General features: G+C 36.7%; 2 protein-coding genes across 8 annotated transcripts in view; both read right to left on the reverse strand.

Moving 5' to 3' along the window:
* The window catches only part of LOC103481097 (myosin phosphatase Rho interacting protein), a 58,600-nt gene extending 53,923 nt beyond the window's left edge, over nt 1–4,677 (reverse strand). For 2 of the 5 annotated variants that reach the window (XM_008436383.2, XM_008436380.2), the window contains exon 1: nt 3,802–4,676. In XM_008436383.2, coding sequence (XP_008434605.1) covers nt 3,802–3,921 — 120 coding nt within the window. In that variant the 5' untranslated portion in view covers nt 3,922–4,676. Of the gene's footprint in view, nt 1–3,801 lie in introns of all 5 variants that reach the window. The other 3 variants (XM_008436382.2, XM_008436384.2, XM_008436385.2) reach the window with 3 other exon arrangements.
* Nucleotides 4,678–5,502: 825 nt separating this feature from the next.
* The window catches only part of LOC103481099 (actin-binding LIM protein 1-like), a 39,473-nt gene continuing 27,954 nt past the window's right edge, over nt 5,503–17,021 (reverse strand). For 2 of the 3 annotated variants that reach the window (XM_008436387.2, XM_008436388.2), the window contains exons 5-19: nt 16,854–16,980; nt 16,638–16,731; nt 16,072–16,159; nt 15,149–15,207; nt 14,960–15,016; nt 13,688–13,765; nt 12,480–12,653; nt 11,429–11,458; nt 11,219–11,348; nt 9,127–9,191; nt 8,442–8,487; nt 8,317–8,324; nt 7,145–7,219; nt 6,891–6,971; nt 5,503–6,456 (exon numbers count right to left, since the gene is read on the reverse strand). In XM_008436387.2, coding sequence (XP_008434609.1) covers nt 6,343–6,456; nt 6,891–6,971; nt 7,145–7,219; nt 8,317–8,324; nt 8,442–8,487; nt 9,127–9,191; nt 11,219–11,348; nt 11,429–11,458; nt 12,480–12,653; nt 13,688–13,765; nt 14,960–15,016; nt 15,149–15,207; nt 16,072–16,159; nt 16,638–16,731; nt 16,854–16,980 — 1,226 coding nt within the window. In that variant the 3' untranslated portion in view covers nt 5,503–6,342. The remainder of the gene's footprint in view (nt 6,457–6,890; nt 6,972–7,144; nt 7,220–8,316; nt 8,325–8,441; nt 8,488–9,126; nt 9,192–11,218; nt 11,349–11,428; nt 11,459–12,479; nt 12,654–13,687; nt 13,766–14,959; nt 15,017–15,148; nt 15,208–16,071; nt 16,160–16,637; nt 16,732–16,853; nt 16,981–17,021) is intronic. The other variant, XM_017310920.1, reaches the window with a different exon arrangement.

The raw sequence follows: 17,021 nt of genomic DNA on the forward strand, positions 1-17,021 counted from the left end.
CACCCGTCGCCTAGCAACCCCGTTCTAACTAATTCCACTGGCAGATTATTTCACTTATGACAAGACATTTTTCCCATGTTATAACTGAAATAATATGGAAGTAAAACTGGAACCGTTTCATCAATATTAAGGAATTGTTTACTTAAAACAAGCTCTGATGAAAACTTATCTGTCAGTTAGTTTATCATATTTCAGGAGTACTAAAATATCTGCACTAGAAAATATTTTAAAAAAAATACTTGGTAAGATTTTGTGTTTTTGTAGTGAAACTGGGATCACTGCAGCAGTAGTCTGCGCATTTTTTGGAGCCCAAAAAAACAACTCATGAACCAACTTCCTCATTGCTTTGTGGACAGAAGAGCAATTAAAGTTTATGCTGAAATCAACCAGATACCTACAGAGCTTAAATATCCTCCCTTACGTAATCCAGCTGAGGTTTATTACATGGCATCTTCCAGTTTGAGGTTGTGATTACAGCATAGATTGTAAAAAGCCGAGTATAATCTGCAACAAAATCCTCTTTCACTTTGATTACAAACACATTCCTCTTCTGAACGACTGCAAACAAAATTAGTCGTAATCTTAACTTTTGACAGCCAGGAATTTGACCCATAATGATAGAAAAAACCGCATGTTTCAAAAATAAAGTCAACAAAATGTCAGAAATCTGAAATGAGCGCAGGAAAACATTTCTCCACACATGACCTGACAGAACAGAGACAAAACTGAGATCAATGTAGGTCATTTGTTCCCCTTCAGCAGTTAAACGGAGCAACTTTAATCTGTTCTGGTCGAGATCAGGAATAAAACTAAAATAGGAGATTATTCTAAAAATATGGACAGAAAGCTTATTTTTCAAAGCTAGTCACCAACTATGAAACAGAATCAGTAAGAAAATAAACATAATTAATTAAATGAACAGGAATTTATGGTGTTTGTTGGATGTATGTGAAACAAAAATCCATCTTCTCATTCACATTTAATTAAAACAAAAAACAATGAGAAAGTCTGCCAAGATAAATTTGGCTAAATGATAAATTGTCCCAGAAATAATATTGTTTTGAGACCATTTTCAACTAATAAAACAGTAATAATGGCATAATAATGCAGAAAAATATTCTCAAAGATCAACAAACTTTAAATTCTAAAGAACATTTGACACTGGAAGTGGAAGACATTTAAAATATCCAAAACAAACAAACAACAGAAACAATAAATAAATTAATTACGAAGTCTCTGTCGTTAAAAAATGGCCAGTTAAGACCAAAGCACCAGACTGAAAACTTTTATCATCCAGTTTTTAGTGCAAAGAGAAAAACGATAAATCATGCAAATAAAAATTATTGATCTTGTTTTAATCTATCATGCAATTAATTGACTTATTGCTTATTGTGAAAGGAATAACAATAAGAAAATACTTTATAATGCAAAGTATTTGGCAGCCAAAACACTGAATTACAACTCGCCATGTTTGCAGCTGATAGTCAGAGGTTAAATATGTTATTCATAAAAAGAAACTATATATATTCTGGTTCTTGAGTTGAATAAAAAACTTTCCATTTTACGGATATTTTTTCTTTCTCTTTTCCGTCCAGGTTAGCCGAGCCAAACACCTGGAAACTGATGATGAGTCTTGGTTAGTCACCAATGTATCAACTTTATAAACATCTTGTCTAAACTGATGACTAAACATATCAGATGTTCAACATGCACCGATGCGTTCGGAGCTTTTAGTCAACTTTCTCCTGCAGTTACACAATAAAATGAACCTGAGTTTATCTCTGTGGAACCCCATCCTCATAGTTTATTTGGGTGTAGATAATAAACAATCAGGAGGATAATTATACATCACGCATAGGTGTTTGGGAAGAATTGGATCAATTTGGGGATCAATTTATCACCAATCATCCGCTGAATGATACTTTAATCAGGTGAAAGTTTATAGAAAAAAGAAGTGGTCTAAGCAGGGAACCTTGTGGTACTCCATAACACAGAAAATTACTATCAGCAACATAAACAAACTGGAATCTGTCAGATAGATATGCACCAACATAATACAATCATCTATTACATAACCTGCATTCAGAGATTTTATTTCTACTTTGAACAACTATTTTTTAGTGAAACCCCGTCTACTCGGTCTCTACAGTTTGTTCTGTAATTCCACTGATTTTTCATAGATTATGTCGAAGACATTCCCAAGAAAATGCTGCTGAAATACTTGGGCGTAATTCCAGTTGACACACTATTGGATGGCATTTGCAAAGCAGCCATTTATTTTCCTTAGTGCTATTTAGCTGTAACACCAAAAGTGAATATATGGAAGACTGTAGATCAGGGGTCCCCAAACTTTTTCCTGTCAGGGCCACATAGCTTTTCCCTTCTCTGGGGGGCGGAGTCAGTTTGTAACAGAAAAAGTGTTACACGGTTATCACCTGTGCTGCCGGAAATTGTTGACGGTGGGGGGGCTCGGTTGGTTAGGGAGCGTTACTTGATTGATTTTTACCCAGAAAGCACATGGGCAAAAACCGTTAGTGAAACGGTCACTGGGACTGACTAGTATATATTCCATTGAGGGAAAGTAACTTTAACATATGAATTCCTCATATGTTAACATAAAGGCTTGTTTTGAAGTATAAGCTGCTACTTAAAGGCTTCGAAGGACTCGACCTGGAATGCGGCGTTCATAACAAACACGTGTTCATCTGCTCTACCGCTAATCTACTGATTAAATAACAGAAAAGTCAAGCAGTTCCCTAAAAGTCCAACAGATGGCAGCAATGCGCCATGCAAAACAAAACACCCACAGTTTACAGGACACACTTCCGGTTGAAGAAAAATCCACATATAAATCAGAAAATACAATATATGAAAAAAAAAATCTGAATGCTCTCTATATTGTTCAGGGGGCCGGACCAAATGTGGAGGCGGGCCGGATCCGGCCCGCGGGCCGTAGCTTGGGGACCACTGCTGTAGATGCTAGCTTCTTTGTTTCCTCTGTCTGTATCAATGCATATTAAGGTATATTTGGTGCTTGAATTACTAAAATAGGCAGTTAAAAACTTGTTTTTGAGGCGGTCTCAAGTATTCACTGCATTCCACTGCATTCGCCACAGCAACAAATGGTGCCAGCTTAATCATTTACATTTATGGGTTAATTGCTAAGTGTCCCAGCTATCAATTTGATTAATTGGGGGGGGGGATTATCACCAATCACCTGCTGAGTAACACTTCAATCAAGTTAAAGTTTATAGAAAAGAGAACTGGTCAAAGCAGGGAACCTTGTGGTACTTCATAACCAACACTGGTGCACTTTATCAGTGCATGATAAGGTAGACTTGGTGTTTGAATTACTAAAAATAATCACTTATGATCAATTTTCTTTTTTAGGGGTTTCAAGTATTCGCAAGTACCAGTGGTTCACTTACTTTCACCAAATCAACATAAATAAATTGCTAATTATCAGTTCTATAAATCCACTTTGAGATCAAATGACAGAAGTCACTATTACTACAAATAATACAAATGTCAATTATTTCAACACTTAACCAGAAATTCTTTCATTTGCTAGTCAGAAAATGTTAGGAAATGTTTACAGAAAGGTTTGCTTTGTTTGCTTATGCCTCAGGCCGGCTTTGTGATGTATTCCGATTCAACTGTACATGAATGAAGGTAATTAAACACATTCCCTTTGGCTATAAACTAATTATCTCCAATTAGCTTCACCTTCGCACTTAGCAGCCTATGATAAACAATCATAAAACGTCATTAATATTAGAGTAATTGACATATAAACAATACCTGATTTAAGTCCTCATCGTTCAGCAGATGTGACTCTCTGGGTTTGAAGCAGTTTTGACATTTACTTTTGTTGAAAATGTTGGCTTGAAATTTCCGACAGGCGTTTTCTTTCAGTGACATGATGGTCGGTAAAAAGAAAGTTTTCAAGAGGAAAAAATAAAAAATAAAACAACCAGCCCCTGTTTGAGGATCCAGTCCTCCAAGGCAGACAGGGAAACTCGGGTAAAAACTGACTCCACCGAAGAAGAATGCGTGAAGTCCATCCACAGGGGGGTAACCGCGCGTGGGTTCACCTGTCCTGCGTGACGTGCTGCGGTTAGTAACCGCTCCGTTAAGTCAAATCAGTCATCGTGCGCGCGGGGGTCGGGCTCGTGCAGCTAACGTCGAGCTGCTAACTTTTTCTCCCCCTCCTGGAAAAGTTGTACAGTCAGCCGTTGGAAGGAAAACACGCAGTCAAGTGCGGGTTTTTGGTCTCTCAAACGCGTCCCGCAGCGAAGTGACGACGCTTCACAGGTGACGCTCCGGGCCTCCAGCTCGCTGCAAGGGTCCCGTCAGCCTCCATCGGCCGTAACGGCTGCACCGGAGCGAAGGAGCGGGAGGGCGGGGGAAAGGGAAAGCGGAGGGAGTCCACTTCTTCGGCCCTTTTTGGACGTTAAATGAGTGACATCGTCGCGAAACAATCTTCTCACTGCCTCTAACGTTTGTCTTCATAGCCAAACATCGCTAAAACAACTTCAAACACGCCATCCACGGAGCTGTCACGCAGCTGGATCCATTCCCGTGGCGTGGCCGCTCTGCTCTGCTGCGCAATCTGCGGTCGATGTTTTCGTGAAAATCCTCGTTCTGGCCAAACGGAGAAGGGGGCGGGGCTACGAGGAGCGGAGCGCAGAGTGGCACGTACCTCAACCAATCACATGCCGGTCACGCTTCAACTGTCCAATGAAAAGCATCCGACTGCATGCTCATCTTGTTTTCGTCATAGGTGGGCTTTAAAGAGCCAACGATGGAAAACTGATGTGATCAAAAGTATTTTAACGCAAGTTTTTAATTATTTAACTTTGGTTATTTTGTTTGTATTTCTTCTAACGCATGTAAAGCACTTTGAATTTCCTTGTTGCTGAAAATATGCTAAACAAAATTACCTGAACTTACCTTGTAAATTAATTAAATAATATTATTATTTCTGGAGAAAATTTAACTATTTGATTTAAATTAAACAATAATTATCATTTTTACTGCTTGTATCATTTTTGTATTTATCTAAACCTCTGGAATCTGCCAAGGATTTTTTTATTAAATCAGATTGTTTCATTTGTTTATCAAATGTAAGGAACTGAAAACGTTTTAAATATTCAAAGGGTTTACATGTATTCAGTATAATTTAATTTGCATTTGTTTGTTTTTATTATTTTACATACATAAAGAGGACTTTTGTGTTTGAAAGCAAACCTTTAGGAAATACAGTAACTGTGTGCTTTTTATTTTAGGCTGCAGGCGCCATCTGTTGGTACATTTCAAATAACTGCATCTGCTGGAAATTATTTATTTATTTTTAGCTGAAGTGGTGTGTTATGTCATTTTAATGAAAAGTTAGGTAGTGAATGAATAAAGACATTAAAAATGATGCAAATATTCAAAGTAAAACTCCAGTACAAAGTTAGAAAATGTGTGCTTTACATTTGAAAATCAATAAATACACAGTTTATAAGAAGGAAGATTTTATTCCTGGTGCTTGAAGTGGTGATGAAGCCGCCATATTAAGATGCATACGTGGTAAAACACGAAAAGAAAAATATATCCAAACAATATTACTTAAAACATTTCAGTGATGATTTATTCACACAATTCCTCCCTACAATCTCAAATCTGTGTTTCCACGTCTGTGTGTCCAAGAAAGGAGAGTTTTAATGTTTTAATGCAACTCAAAACAAAGTATTTCTTAGTCATTCATGTATAATTTCACTGCTGAACATATAAAATTTTGTGATTTTTTTTAATAGTCTAAAATTAAATAAACTGAATAACTAAAAACACTTAAAATAATTAAAAATAATAGATTTTATGTACATTTTCCAAAGGCCAAGAACAGAAAAACCGGTCAACAAACACAACACAAAGGCTGAAAGGATCAATTTTTACCCTTTTTTTTATCCTAAACTAAAAGGTTGATCTCTACAAACGATCCAGTAATAATCTAAACATGCTAAGCTAACATGCTAACAGCTAACACTCACGGACAAAAATGTTTATTTGGAAAATTATAAAATATGCATCAGTTCAACAGTCATAACTAGAAATTCCAGAAATAGAAACACTGAATTAAATCTTACTAAATCAGTTATTAAGCTATAAATAACTGCCAACTCTTAATAAACCTGTCGTAATAAACAGAACGTCAACAGTTTCTGAGATCAAAGTATGACAATTACTTTAATTTTGAATTATTAACTGTTTATAGATAATTGTTTAATCTAACTTAAGGTGAAGCCAAATGTCAACATCAAACACCAAGAAAAGGAAATAAAGTCTAAAAATAAACATTTAGAAAAGATTTGCTGCCTTCTTCATGTCGTTCCGCTTCCAAAGCGGAAGTTTGTCGAATTCCTGGATTTTCATGCCGAAGATTTCAAAGAATGAATCTGGAGATAGGTGGCGCTGTGACAAACGAAGCAGGAGAGAATGAAACTAAAGAAAAACCGTCAGTATAAATATATCCCTGTCACACTGATGAGTATCTGTCTCATGTTTTTATAGAAAGACACAATGCTTTTGTTTAATGATCTAATCAAGGAGAGCAATGGTGAGGTCAGACACTGATGTTGGACGTGTGACTCAGTCCCAAAATTTGACATTTTACCAAACAAGCTCCTATTTTCCTGCTGTGAAAAGCTACTTGGAAGCTAGTTTTATCTCATTTCAAACGTACTAACATATGTACAATAAAAACTAGCCGAATAATATTTGGTGAGATTTTGTGTTTTTGCAGTGAATCTGCAGAATCTACCAAAGGAACAGCAGCTACACTGCAAAAACACAACTCCTTCTAGCCTCCAATTGTTGTGCATTTGGATCTGATCTCGTTGTTTTACCTCGAGTCTCGTTCTGTCCACGTCTTTGGGGAGTTTCACTCGGCCTCCATCTGAGACTTTAAGCAGCTCGTATGGATAGACCTTGACGGGACAAACAGAGGTAGACGATGCTTTTTAAGGCCAGATATCTAAACATTGATTTATGTGACAAAGCGGATCATCTAAGCAATGACTTCTGAAGTAGCAACAACCGGACTGGAGTTAATAGCAAGCAGGATGAACAGGTAATAGAGTAAATATAAAACAATACTTGCTTTGGGTTCCAATAAATTAGGCATAGACTCTCCTCTATCCACTCGGGTTAGTGGGATCTGATCATCGGTGGTGAGCTACAGGACGAGACATGCAGAGAGCAGGAAGTCATGGCGCAAGCAGAGCGAGCGGGTAGATTACTGGGATGCGATTCGTTTCCAATAATGTTTACGCCTTCCCCTATTGATTATGATCTATTCTCTATCAGAGAACATCAGTTCATTGAAGTTTTATTGATAAAATGAGCATTATGCTTGATAAGAATCCAAGTTTACACTGCAAAAGCACAAAATCTTACCGAGTATTTCTGTCTGAAAACTAACTAACTTATGAGTAACTTTTCAGCAACATAAAGGAGCAAAAATTCCTTAATATAAATGATAAATTATTAGTTCCACTGTCAGATTATTTCACTTATAATGTGGGAAAAATGTTTTGTTACAAGTGAAATAATCGACCAATGGAACTAGTATTTTTTTTTAACCAATATTAAAGAATTATTTACTGAAAACAAGCTCCTGTTTCTTGCTGAAAAGTTTTTTGTTAGCTAGTTTTGATTCATTTCAAGTGGACTAAGATATTTATACTAGAAACTGCACAAAAACACTTGGTACGATTTAGTTTTTGTTTTTTTTAGTGTTGCTGCTTTTTCCTTCAGATTCAATGAAAAAACACAAAATTTTACCAAGTAATTTTGTCTCTTTTCTGGTGCAAATATCTTAATTACACTTGAAATAAGACAAAACAAACTCTTCAGCTTGTTTTAAGTAAATAATTCCTTCATATTTATGAAAACATTCTAGTTCCACTGGCGCGGTTACCTAGCAACCACAGCCAAGCTCGGCCCGTTACCTAGCAACCAAATTATAGTTCCACTGGCAGATTATTTCACTCGTAACATTTTTCCAATGTTATAAGTGACATAATCCGTCAGTGGAACTAGAAGTTTTTCTTCAATATTAACTTAAATCAAGCTCCGATATTTTACTGAAAAGTTACTTTTAAGTTAGGTTTTGTCTTATTTCGCAAGTAGTAAAATATTTGCATTAGTCCAAAAATTCTCGGTATCATGTTGTGTTTTTACAGTGTAGCTGATTTTCCGCCACAGAGCCGCTGCACACAGTGAAGAGAGGCGGTGATAAAAGGACGACCAGGAGGAGTCGCTCTCACGCACCTTCAAGCCTGAAAGGAGAGGAGAAGAAGAAGAAGAAGAAAACATCACCGGTTTAAAGTTAGCATCTAAAAAAGATGGTAAAATTAAGAGCAATGATGTGGAAGAGATAAAACCTGCATACTTACTGAATCTGTCAGAGCTGGTGAGGCGGTAACCGGGCGGAAAACGAGGCTTAAACAGCAGAAGACATGAGAAATTACATTTCTAATTTTAACAGTTTTCTCATTTTAAAATTACAAGAATAAAGTTGAAAACACTGTGGCAATAAAGTCAGAGTATTACAAGAACAAAGTCAAAATACTGAGGCTTTATTGTTATATTACAATTTCATTATTGTGCAGCTCTATTCTCGTAATGTTATCACTTTATTTTCATGTAAGTTTATTCTCACAATTTTATGACTTTATTCTCATAATTAATTGTAATTTTTTAATTCTATTAATTTCTAAAAAAAAAAAATTCCCTAGTAATACTACTGCTCCGTAATACTGATGTGAAAAGACATTAAATATTATAAAATTTTAATAAGTACTCATCAAATGTAGAGACAGCTATTTAATATTTGATTAAATATTTGTTAACCGTCCCTTTAAGAAGATTCATAATCTTGACAATGAGAACCAGTTTGACAGCTCATGCTTTACAGGACATGAAATTATCATATTATTATTATTCTGTAGTTATAAATATATATAAATCACCGTCAGTCTGGTTAATTTAACTCTAAAGTTTCACTGTGATCTCAGCAGATTGAAGAATTAAAGGCATGTTTTCCTTTCTGCTGGTGGAACAGGGACGAGTTTTGCTCACCAAGCTCAGGAAGTCGTGGCTGAATCCGGGCAGAGACGCAGTTTGGGTTGAGCAGGAATCTGGATCTGTGTGAAAGTGAGACAGCAGCCAGATAAGCTCCTCATGAGACGACTTACGGCTCGATTCCCCGAAACGGATCAGATTACTGAGGAAATCAGAGCTGAACTGGACTGTCCTCTCCATTAAAACCTGTTTATTTCATGTATACCAAAACATACCAACTAGTTTCTATCCAGCTGCCACTGACAACTGAATAAAAAATCTGGCAGCCTGAGTCATGAAAAAACCCATAATCTGGATTATGCAGAATGTTTAAAGAAAGAAACTGGAGTTTCACCACGTTATTCATTCATTTAAAAATGTCACATATTCAAACTAAATAGCTTGCTAATATTTAGTTAGTAAACTAAATATTTAACTTTACATTAATTTAAGTATCTGATGTATGGCTGTTGTGTGGGAGACGGGAACTACAACTCCCATCTTCCACGGATTAATAAATAAAGTTTCTATTTATCTATTTACTTTGGAGCCAAATGTTTAGCTTCAAACTAAATATGTAATTAATCTCACAATAAATATTTACCTTACTAGCTAAATATTAAACTTCAAACTAAATATTTAGTTAGTTAACCAGCTAGTTAGCAGCTACCTAACTAGCTAGCTAAATATGCTTAGATAAACCTGGGGATATTTATTGTAATATAAAATGTTCAATAAAATGCTCAGAAACAGATAAAACTCATCAAAATCTGAAATTAAACCAGTTTTGTTTTCAGTAATCTTGATCATGTCTGGACTCTGACCACTAGGTGGCTCTGTTTCACCGGAAAAATAATATTTTTCTTCTTTGTTGCAGTCATATTCAATAAATTAGATTATTATTGATAAGTTCATTTGTTATATAAATAAATTAAATTACCCACAGATTAATGTCTTCAAGCCTTTATTTCTGTTAGATATGATGATTTTCTGATTACAACCAATGAAAACACAACATTTAAGATTAGAATATCAAAACACACCATTAACATAAATTTAATAAAAAGTATTTTTAAAGTTTCTACTTTATAATGTTGTTAAAATGCTTTTGTCAGGTTCCTTTAATCTGACCTCATTAGAACTCATGTTCTTATTTAATGAGACGGACTTTCTGTTCCGGTGATATTCAGTCAGATGAGGATATTTTAATAATAATATCAGAGAATAAAGCGCATTGAAAAAATATTCACACCTCCAGAAGTTCCCCTCATTTTGAAATGTTGAAACTTTGATAAACATTATTGAGATTTTATTTGACAGACCAACATTTATGTAACTTATTTACTTTTTAAATTCTTTTATGCTTGGTTGAATTTATTCTCGTTAGAAGAGCAGGATTTGGGTCATTTCTTTCAAAATGCTTGATATTTATTTAGTTGATTTTAAAAATTTTAATTAAAGTTAATTTAAGAGAAGAAAAGTAGAAAAAACAAAGACATTTCTGAGTTTGAAAAGTTGAAAATGTTTGATTCTAGAAAATCTGAAATTTCTTCTTTTTTTACAGAAAATTTCAGAGATTAATCTAAAAAATGTCGAATTTGTTTCTATAAAATTTTCAACTTTTGAAATGCAGAAATTTCCTTCCTTTTATTTAATCTATTTTGTTTTTTGGTGGAAATTTACTCCTCCGTTTTTCTCTCTCCACAGCAGCCCCAATATGTCGTCATACATTCTTAAACTACAGTTGGGGGCCATAAGAAATCACTCAGAGGGTCACAGTGTGGCCCCCGAGCCACATTTTGGACACCTCTGTCTTGGTTTTCTTTCAACCGTAACTCCATGTGAAAAGCAGAGATGTATTATTTCCTTACGCTTCACATCGTGCTCTACTTTGTGTTTATCTGTCATAAAATCCCCCCAAAATATTTTTATTCTGAAAGGAAGGAAAAGAAAATGAGCAGATGAGTTTTAGAAAGAAAGGTGTGATTAGAGGAGAAGCAGGGCGAACCCTGCAACGTGAAGGAGGTGAAATGATACAGGAAACATAGAGAAGGAGAGTAAAGAATGAACGTTGTAATTCTCTGTAATCATTTCTGTGTTTGTTTTTCACCTGGCCGGTGGAAATGCTGCGGCGACCTGGACAGAGCCGGACTGTAGCCGTGTCGACACCACATGGTTTGACCTCCAAACGGACCGTCACTTGAAGATTTTGGCACACATGGTCTCGCTTCAAAGTTCTCCTTTAACATATGGATGGAAAAGATGGAGATGAGCGACTGGTTGGGTTTTAACCTGCATGAGGAGAGAAGGTGGTTTTTACCTCTGTGGTTTCAGACACGTTTCCTGGTGACTGAAGCAGAAAAAAGAGGAAAAAAATCAATGCAGTTACAGAAACTTAACTTCCTGTACAAGAAGGAACCAGAAAACTGTCACTCAGATTGTTCTCAGATAGCTTAGCATTAAATCTAAAGCTAAAAGTTTAGGATACGTCTTCATTGCAAATGTTAAAGATCCAGTAGGAGTTATGCCGATGAGGAGCGGCTGGCACTGCTAGCCAAAAAGTTAGCAGCGGTAACGCTAACACATAAACAAACGCTAGTTCTGCTGACGCTAAAGTGCTATGCTAACACATAGCACTTCATTGAGGAGGCTATGATTACAATATGTGATTTTTTTATTGTTTTTGTTTCATCACCAATATGACAGGCTAAGGCCTCTGCAGACGGGAATAAAAGGAGCAAATTTCCACCAAAAAAACTCAGAAGTTCAGAAGTTGTGAGATTAATCTTGAGAAATTTTCTAGAAAAAAACTTTTCAGTTTCAAAAGTCACAAATTTTTTACTTTTCAAACTATTAAGTCCGTAATTTATTAATATTATGTAAAAGTTCTTGTTCCACTGGCAGATTATTACTTATAATGTTGTTAGTGAAATAATCTGCCAGTGGAAATAGAACCGGGTTGCTAGGTAACGGGCTGGGCTTGGCCGCGGTTGCTAGGTAACAGGCTGGGCTTGGCCGCGGTTGCTAGGTAACAGGCTGGGCTTGGCCGTGGTTGCTATGTAACGGTGTTGGTAGAACTAGAACTTTTTCATCAATATCAATGAATTATTGACTCTAAATAAGCTCTTATATGTTGCTGAAAAGTTACTTGTAAGTTAGTTTTGTCTTATTTCTACTCAGATATTTACAATAAAAACTAGAAAAAATACCTGCAGTTCAATTTATTATTGTAAAAAAAAACCACCCCTGAATATCTGAGTTTTCCCTTTAGATTTATGCTCTGCTTTGTGAAGATTCGTCACATAAAATCCCAGTTTTAAGCTGTGATGTGTGGAACAGTTAAAATCCAGATCTGTGTCTGAAGGCGTTACCTCGGTCAGGCTTCGTCCGGCCGCAGCGTCTCCTCCGTCGTCCAGGACGTCCGCAGCGCAGGAGCTCACAGGTTTATAGGAAATCATGTCTGGATGCTCTATATCATATATAGCCTTGACTCTGGGAATTGCTGCTAAGTCTCGGTAATCAATAATCTCATTATCTACTTTTGCCTGGAAGAAGGAGCGGAGACGTTCACAGACACACACAGAGACAGCGGAGGTTAGGCTGAGGGGAAACTGGCAGGTTTACGTCTCAGCAGGGAGGAATCAAGCTTTAATCCCGCAGCACCATGACTCCCCTGCCGTTGGCACTTCACAGGCTGAGTCTAACAGCTCTTCCACCCGTTTCTGCTCAGATCAAGGCTTTTGGTTCGCTCGGTGCTTTGATGGGAATTAAAGTTTTCTTCTTTTAAAAAGCCACAGTGAAAGACGAAAAGCAGGAAAACACAACCAAAGCACCATTTCACCAAGCAGCTCGGCCTCACATGAGGCTGATTCAATGTAAACTAAAATCACATTTTCTCAAATCAACGAAAGCTACTTCCGATCAGTCAAGGTTCAGAGATCTTTAGAAAATCTAAGTATGAAGGAACTGACTCCACAAAGCGCCCTAAAACGAAGCATCTTTCATAATCGCCTCGTCCAGGTGGCTGCCCTGTATGAATGAAAGCGTTTAACTGAAACAAGGTGCAAAACATGGAGAACACTGCAAAAAAATAAATATTACCATAGATTCAGGTCTAGTTTCTACCGCTAATGTCTTATTTCACTTAAAATAAGGTAAAACTGACGTATAAGTAACTTTTCAAGAAGATATAGGGGCTTGTTTTTGTTTAGAGTCAATAACTCCTTAGTATTGGTGAAAAAGTTTTAGTTCCACTGGTGCCGTTACCTAGCAACACCAGCTAAGCACAGGCCGTTGCCTAGCAACCCATTTCTAGTTCCACTGGCAGATTATTTTCACTTACAACATGAGAAAAATGTCTTATTGATGCTAGTGCTTTATTTTAAAAAAACATTAAGGAGTTATTTCCTGAAAACAAGCTCCTATCGTACTAAAAAGTTACTTATAAAGTTGGTTTTGTCTTATTTCAAGTGCAGCAAGATATTCACACTAGAAACTAGACCCATAGTACTTGGTAGGATTTTGTGTTTTTTTGCAGTGTAAGAGAAGATTCTGGAAACGGGGCAGCGTCAGAACTTACACAGATGGTTCTGCCGGGGCTGCTGGGAGTGCAGGATCCGGGTCGGGAGCAGGAGCTTTCAGATGACGACCTGTTGGGCTGGAGAGCAACCAACAGTCTGAATGCTCCTCAGGTCAGGGAGGCAGGCAGCAACGATTCAACGACTCGGTGCATTGAGGGGAGGAATGTCAGTACAACCTTACAGCCTCGAAAAGCAGAAGTGGAGCCTGCTGCACAACCGACAAGAATGCAGTGAGTGGTTGCTGGATTGTAAGCCAACAACTAAACACTTTATCTTTTCCAGCAGCCATTGTACAGCGCAATACAGCGGGAAAACCAGCTGACCAAATGCCATGGAGCTGTGCTGGGGTTGCTAGGTAACAGGCAGAACTCTGCTGGGGTTGCTAGGCAACGCCGCAGTGCCCACTGATTCGTGACGTTACATTGACAACAAAACTCTTTAATTTAATGCCAAAAACAGCTGGGTAAACAAAGCGCACACGTCTGACGTCTGACATGAGTTACACTTTATGAAAATGTTAAAACATTTCATGATATTCTAATTGTTTGAGCTCTACTTTTATTACAAACTTATTGTTGCTGTGGAAGTGAGAGCAAACTGGGATGCTGCTGTGAATTTAGGAAAATCTGCACAAAACACAAAATTCAGAAGAAAAAAAACCAGCAAATCATGCATCAAAATCAGTAAAGGAGTGAAAAATTCTCATCATGCCAAAAATTAGTATTTTTATTCAATTTTAAGTAAAAATCTGCCTTACTTCAGTTAAGTTTCAAAGTTTTATCCAACATTTTGTCATGCTGCAATTATAAACTTTATTTGGATTTGATGTGGCCATCAGTTCATCCAGTTAATTAGTCTGGAATTAATTAATGACATTTTATTTGGAAACCAAATAGTGACAAAATGAGCAATATTTTCAATTCAAAGACCTTTCTGTGCTGCTGAATGAGTAAAAATATTTATGGTCTTTAATCTGTCAAACCAACAGATTGGTACGACGGCATATTAGAAAAAAGGAAGGATATATTTCTGCATTTGCTACAAAAAACATAGAAATTTTTAGATTAGTCTCAGAAGTTTCTAAACTTTTATATTTTCACGAGGGAAAAATTTTTTTTCAGAGCCGTTTTCATTCATTCCTAATGAAACTCATTAGGGATGAATTACTGGCTGTTGCATGACAGAATGTTTGGAGTTGCTGGATGTTTTTCATGCTTGGTTTGGTTTTGACCTCCAGCAGTGCAGAAAAACAAACTACAAACAACAATGACCTTCAGTTCACGAGGAGGGAAAAAGAAATCAAGACATGGAGTCTTTGGTCTGCTGACCTGGGAAGGAGATGTGAACATGTGATGTTGTGAAGCTAACGCTACGTCAAAGAGCGTGAAGCTTGAGAGAAACGACGCAGCTGGTGAAACTAAAGCGAGATTCTGGTTTTGGAGCTCTACATTTCTGCTCACCCTGCAGCTGTCCTCCGCTCTGCTGCCGTCTCTGCAGTTTGGATGCCAGATTGTTGGACCTGTGAAAATGTCGACAGTTAGCTTAAAAACCAGAAACGTTCCAAAACCCAAGAGTGAGGGCTGGGCAATAAATCAGTTTTATTGATTCAGCGAAATTTATGAAGATTTAAATTTTGGAAAATTTTGATTTTTTAACTTCTTGGTTTTCCATAGTTCATGGCGGCCATCTTGTTTGACAGTCTATTTATTTCAACTTTACCACAACATTTTGGGGTTAGGCTATGATTTCTGTTTTTGAATAAAGTCAGAATATTACAAGAATACAGCTGCACATGGAAATAATACGAGAATTAAGTTTTAATGTTATCAGAATAAGTCGTAATATTAGGAGAACGAAGTCGTAATTTTACGAGAAAATAAAATCATAAAAATAAAAACTTAAAATCAGGAATGTTGAGCATCTTGACGAAACGATGGTGTGTTAGAGACATTTTAGACAGAAAAAACTGTTATTTCTGGCATAATGTTTCTCAAAACAAGGAATTTTCTGAGTTTTAAGTCAGAAATTTCTATGTTTTTTTTTTAGAAATCTTGTTTTTTTATATCTCAAAATTTCTGTTTTTTTAGTAAATATTTTTACTTTTTAAACTCAGAAATTTCTAGAAATTTTCTGAGATCAACCTAAAAATTCATTTTCAAGCTAATTTTAAACTTTTCAAACTGTCTGACTATATCCTGGTAATGAGACAATTTAGAAAAAATTGTAGCATAATACTGTACAAAACCACTGTTTAAAAATATTTTCTGTCATTCATAATTTATTCTTCAGAAAATGAATTAAGGGGGGAAATTGATTGAAATCAGATCAGTTGTGTTAGATTTTATTTTTTTTCCACTCATCAGACTGAATCAGCCGTACTCACCCTGAACGTACATTTCTTCTCCTTCTGTGAACATTTTGCCACATCGGCTGCATTTTGCACAGCCGGGGTGATAATGTCGTTCGCCAGCCTACAAACAGGAAACCGGCGGATCAGACTGTATCAATCATATTGTTCAATGATCCATTTATTAGCATCAATGTTAAAAATCTCTGACCTATTATGCTTCTTTGAACAGGTTAGGACTTATTGTCTATACAAAACATATTCATTACATTTTTTGCTCAAAAATCATTCTTAAATAATGAGATTTTAGCCTATTTTGAGTTCCTTTCAGAATTCCTAGGTTGCTAGGCAACGGGCTGGGCTTGGCTGGGGTTGCTAGGTAACGGCGCATTGCCAGTCTAATGTGACTTAACATTCGGGAGATTTGGAACATGAGGAAGGCTCATGTTCCAAACACCAATAAACATAAATTTATTCTCAGAACATAAACAACTGGGAGGTTTTAAAGCATCGGATCTGTTTTCAGAAGCAGCTGAAACATAAACAGGGTTAAAAAACGGACAAAAGAGAAATGTTGCTAAAACAAACATGACCTTTCTCACCTCAAGGAGTTTTCCTGTTATGAACCTCTGACACGCTTCACATTTGACCCCAAATAGAGCCTGGTAGTCCCTCTCGCAGTACGGGAAGCCATCCCTGACACATGAGAGCACACACTTTCTGGTTGGTTCAGATTTTAGAAAATATCTTTGGTTTATTAAAGCTAGCTAAATAAGGCAAACCTATAGGAAAGCATGAAGGGAAGGGGGTGTACTTACTTATTGATGTACTCCCCACTCAGGATCCTCCTGCAGGTTTTACATTTGAAGCAGCCGAGGTGCCACTGAGCTCCCAGCGCCAGCAGAGCCTGGCCGTTCTTAATGTCTCTGCCACAACCAGAACAATCTGGCGGACAAAAACACAAACAAGTTTGCAATACATATATA

Source organism: Poecilia reticulata, linkage group LG19 (genome assembly GCF_000633615.1).
Source record: "Poecilia reticulata strain Guanapo linkage group LG19, Guppy_female_1.0+MT, whole genome shotgun sequence".
Taxonomy (NCBI): Eukaryota; Metazoa; Chordata; class Actinopteri; order Cyprinodontiformes; family Poeciliidae; genus Poecilia; species Poecilia reticulata.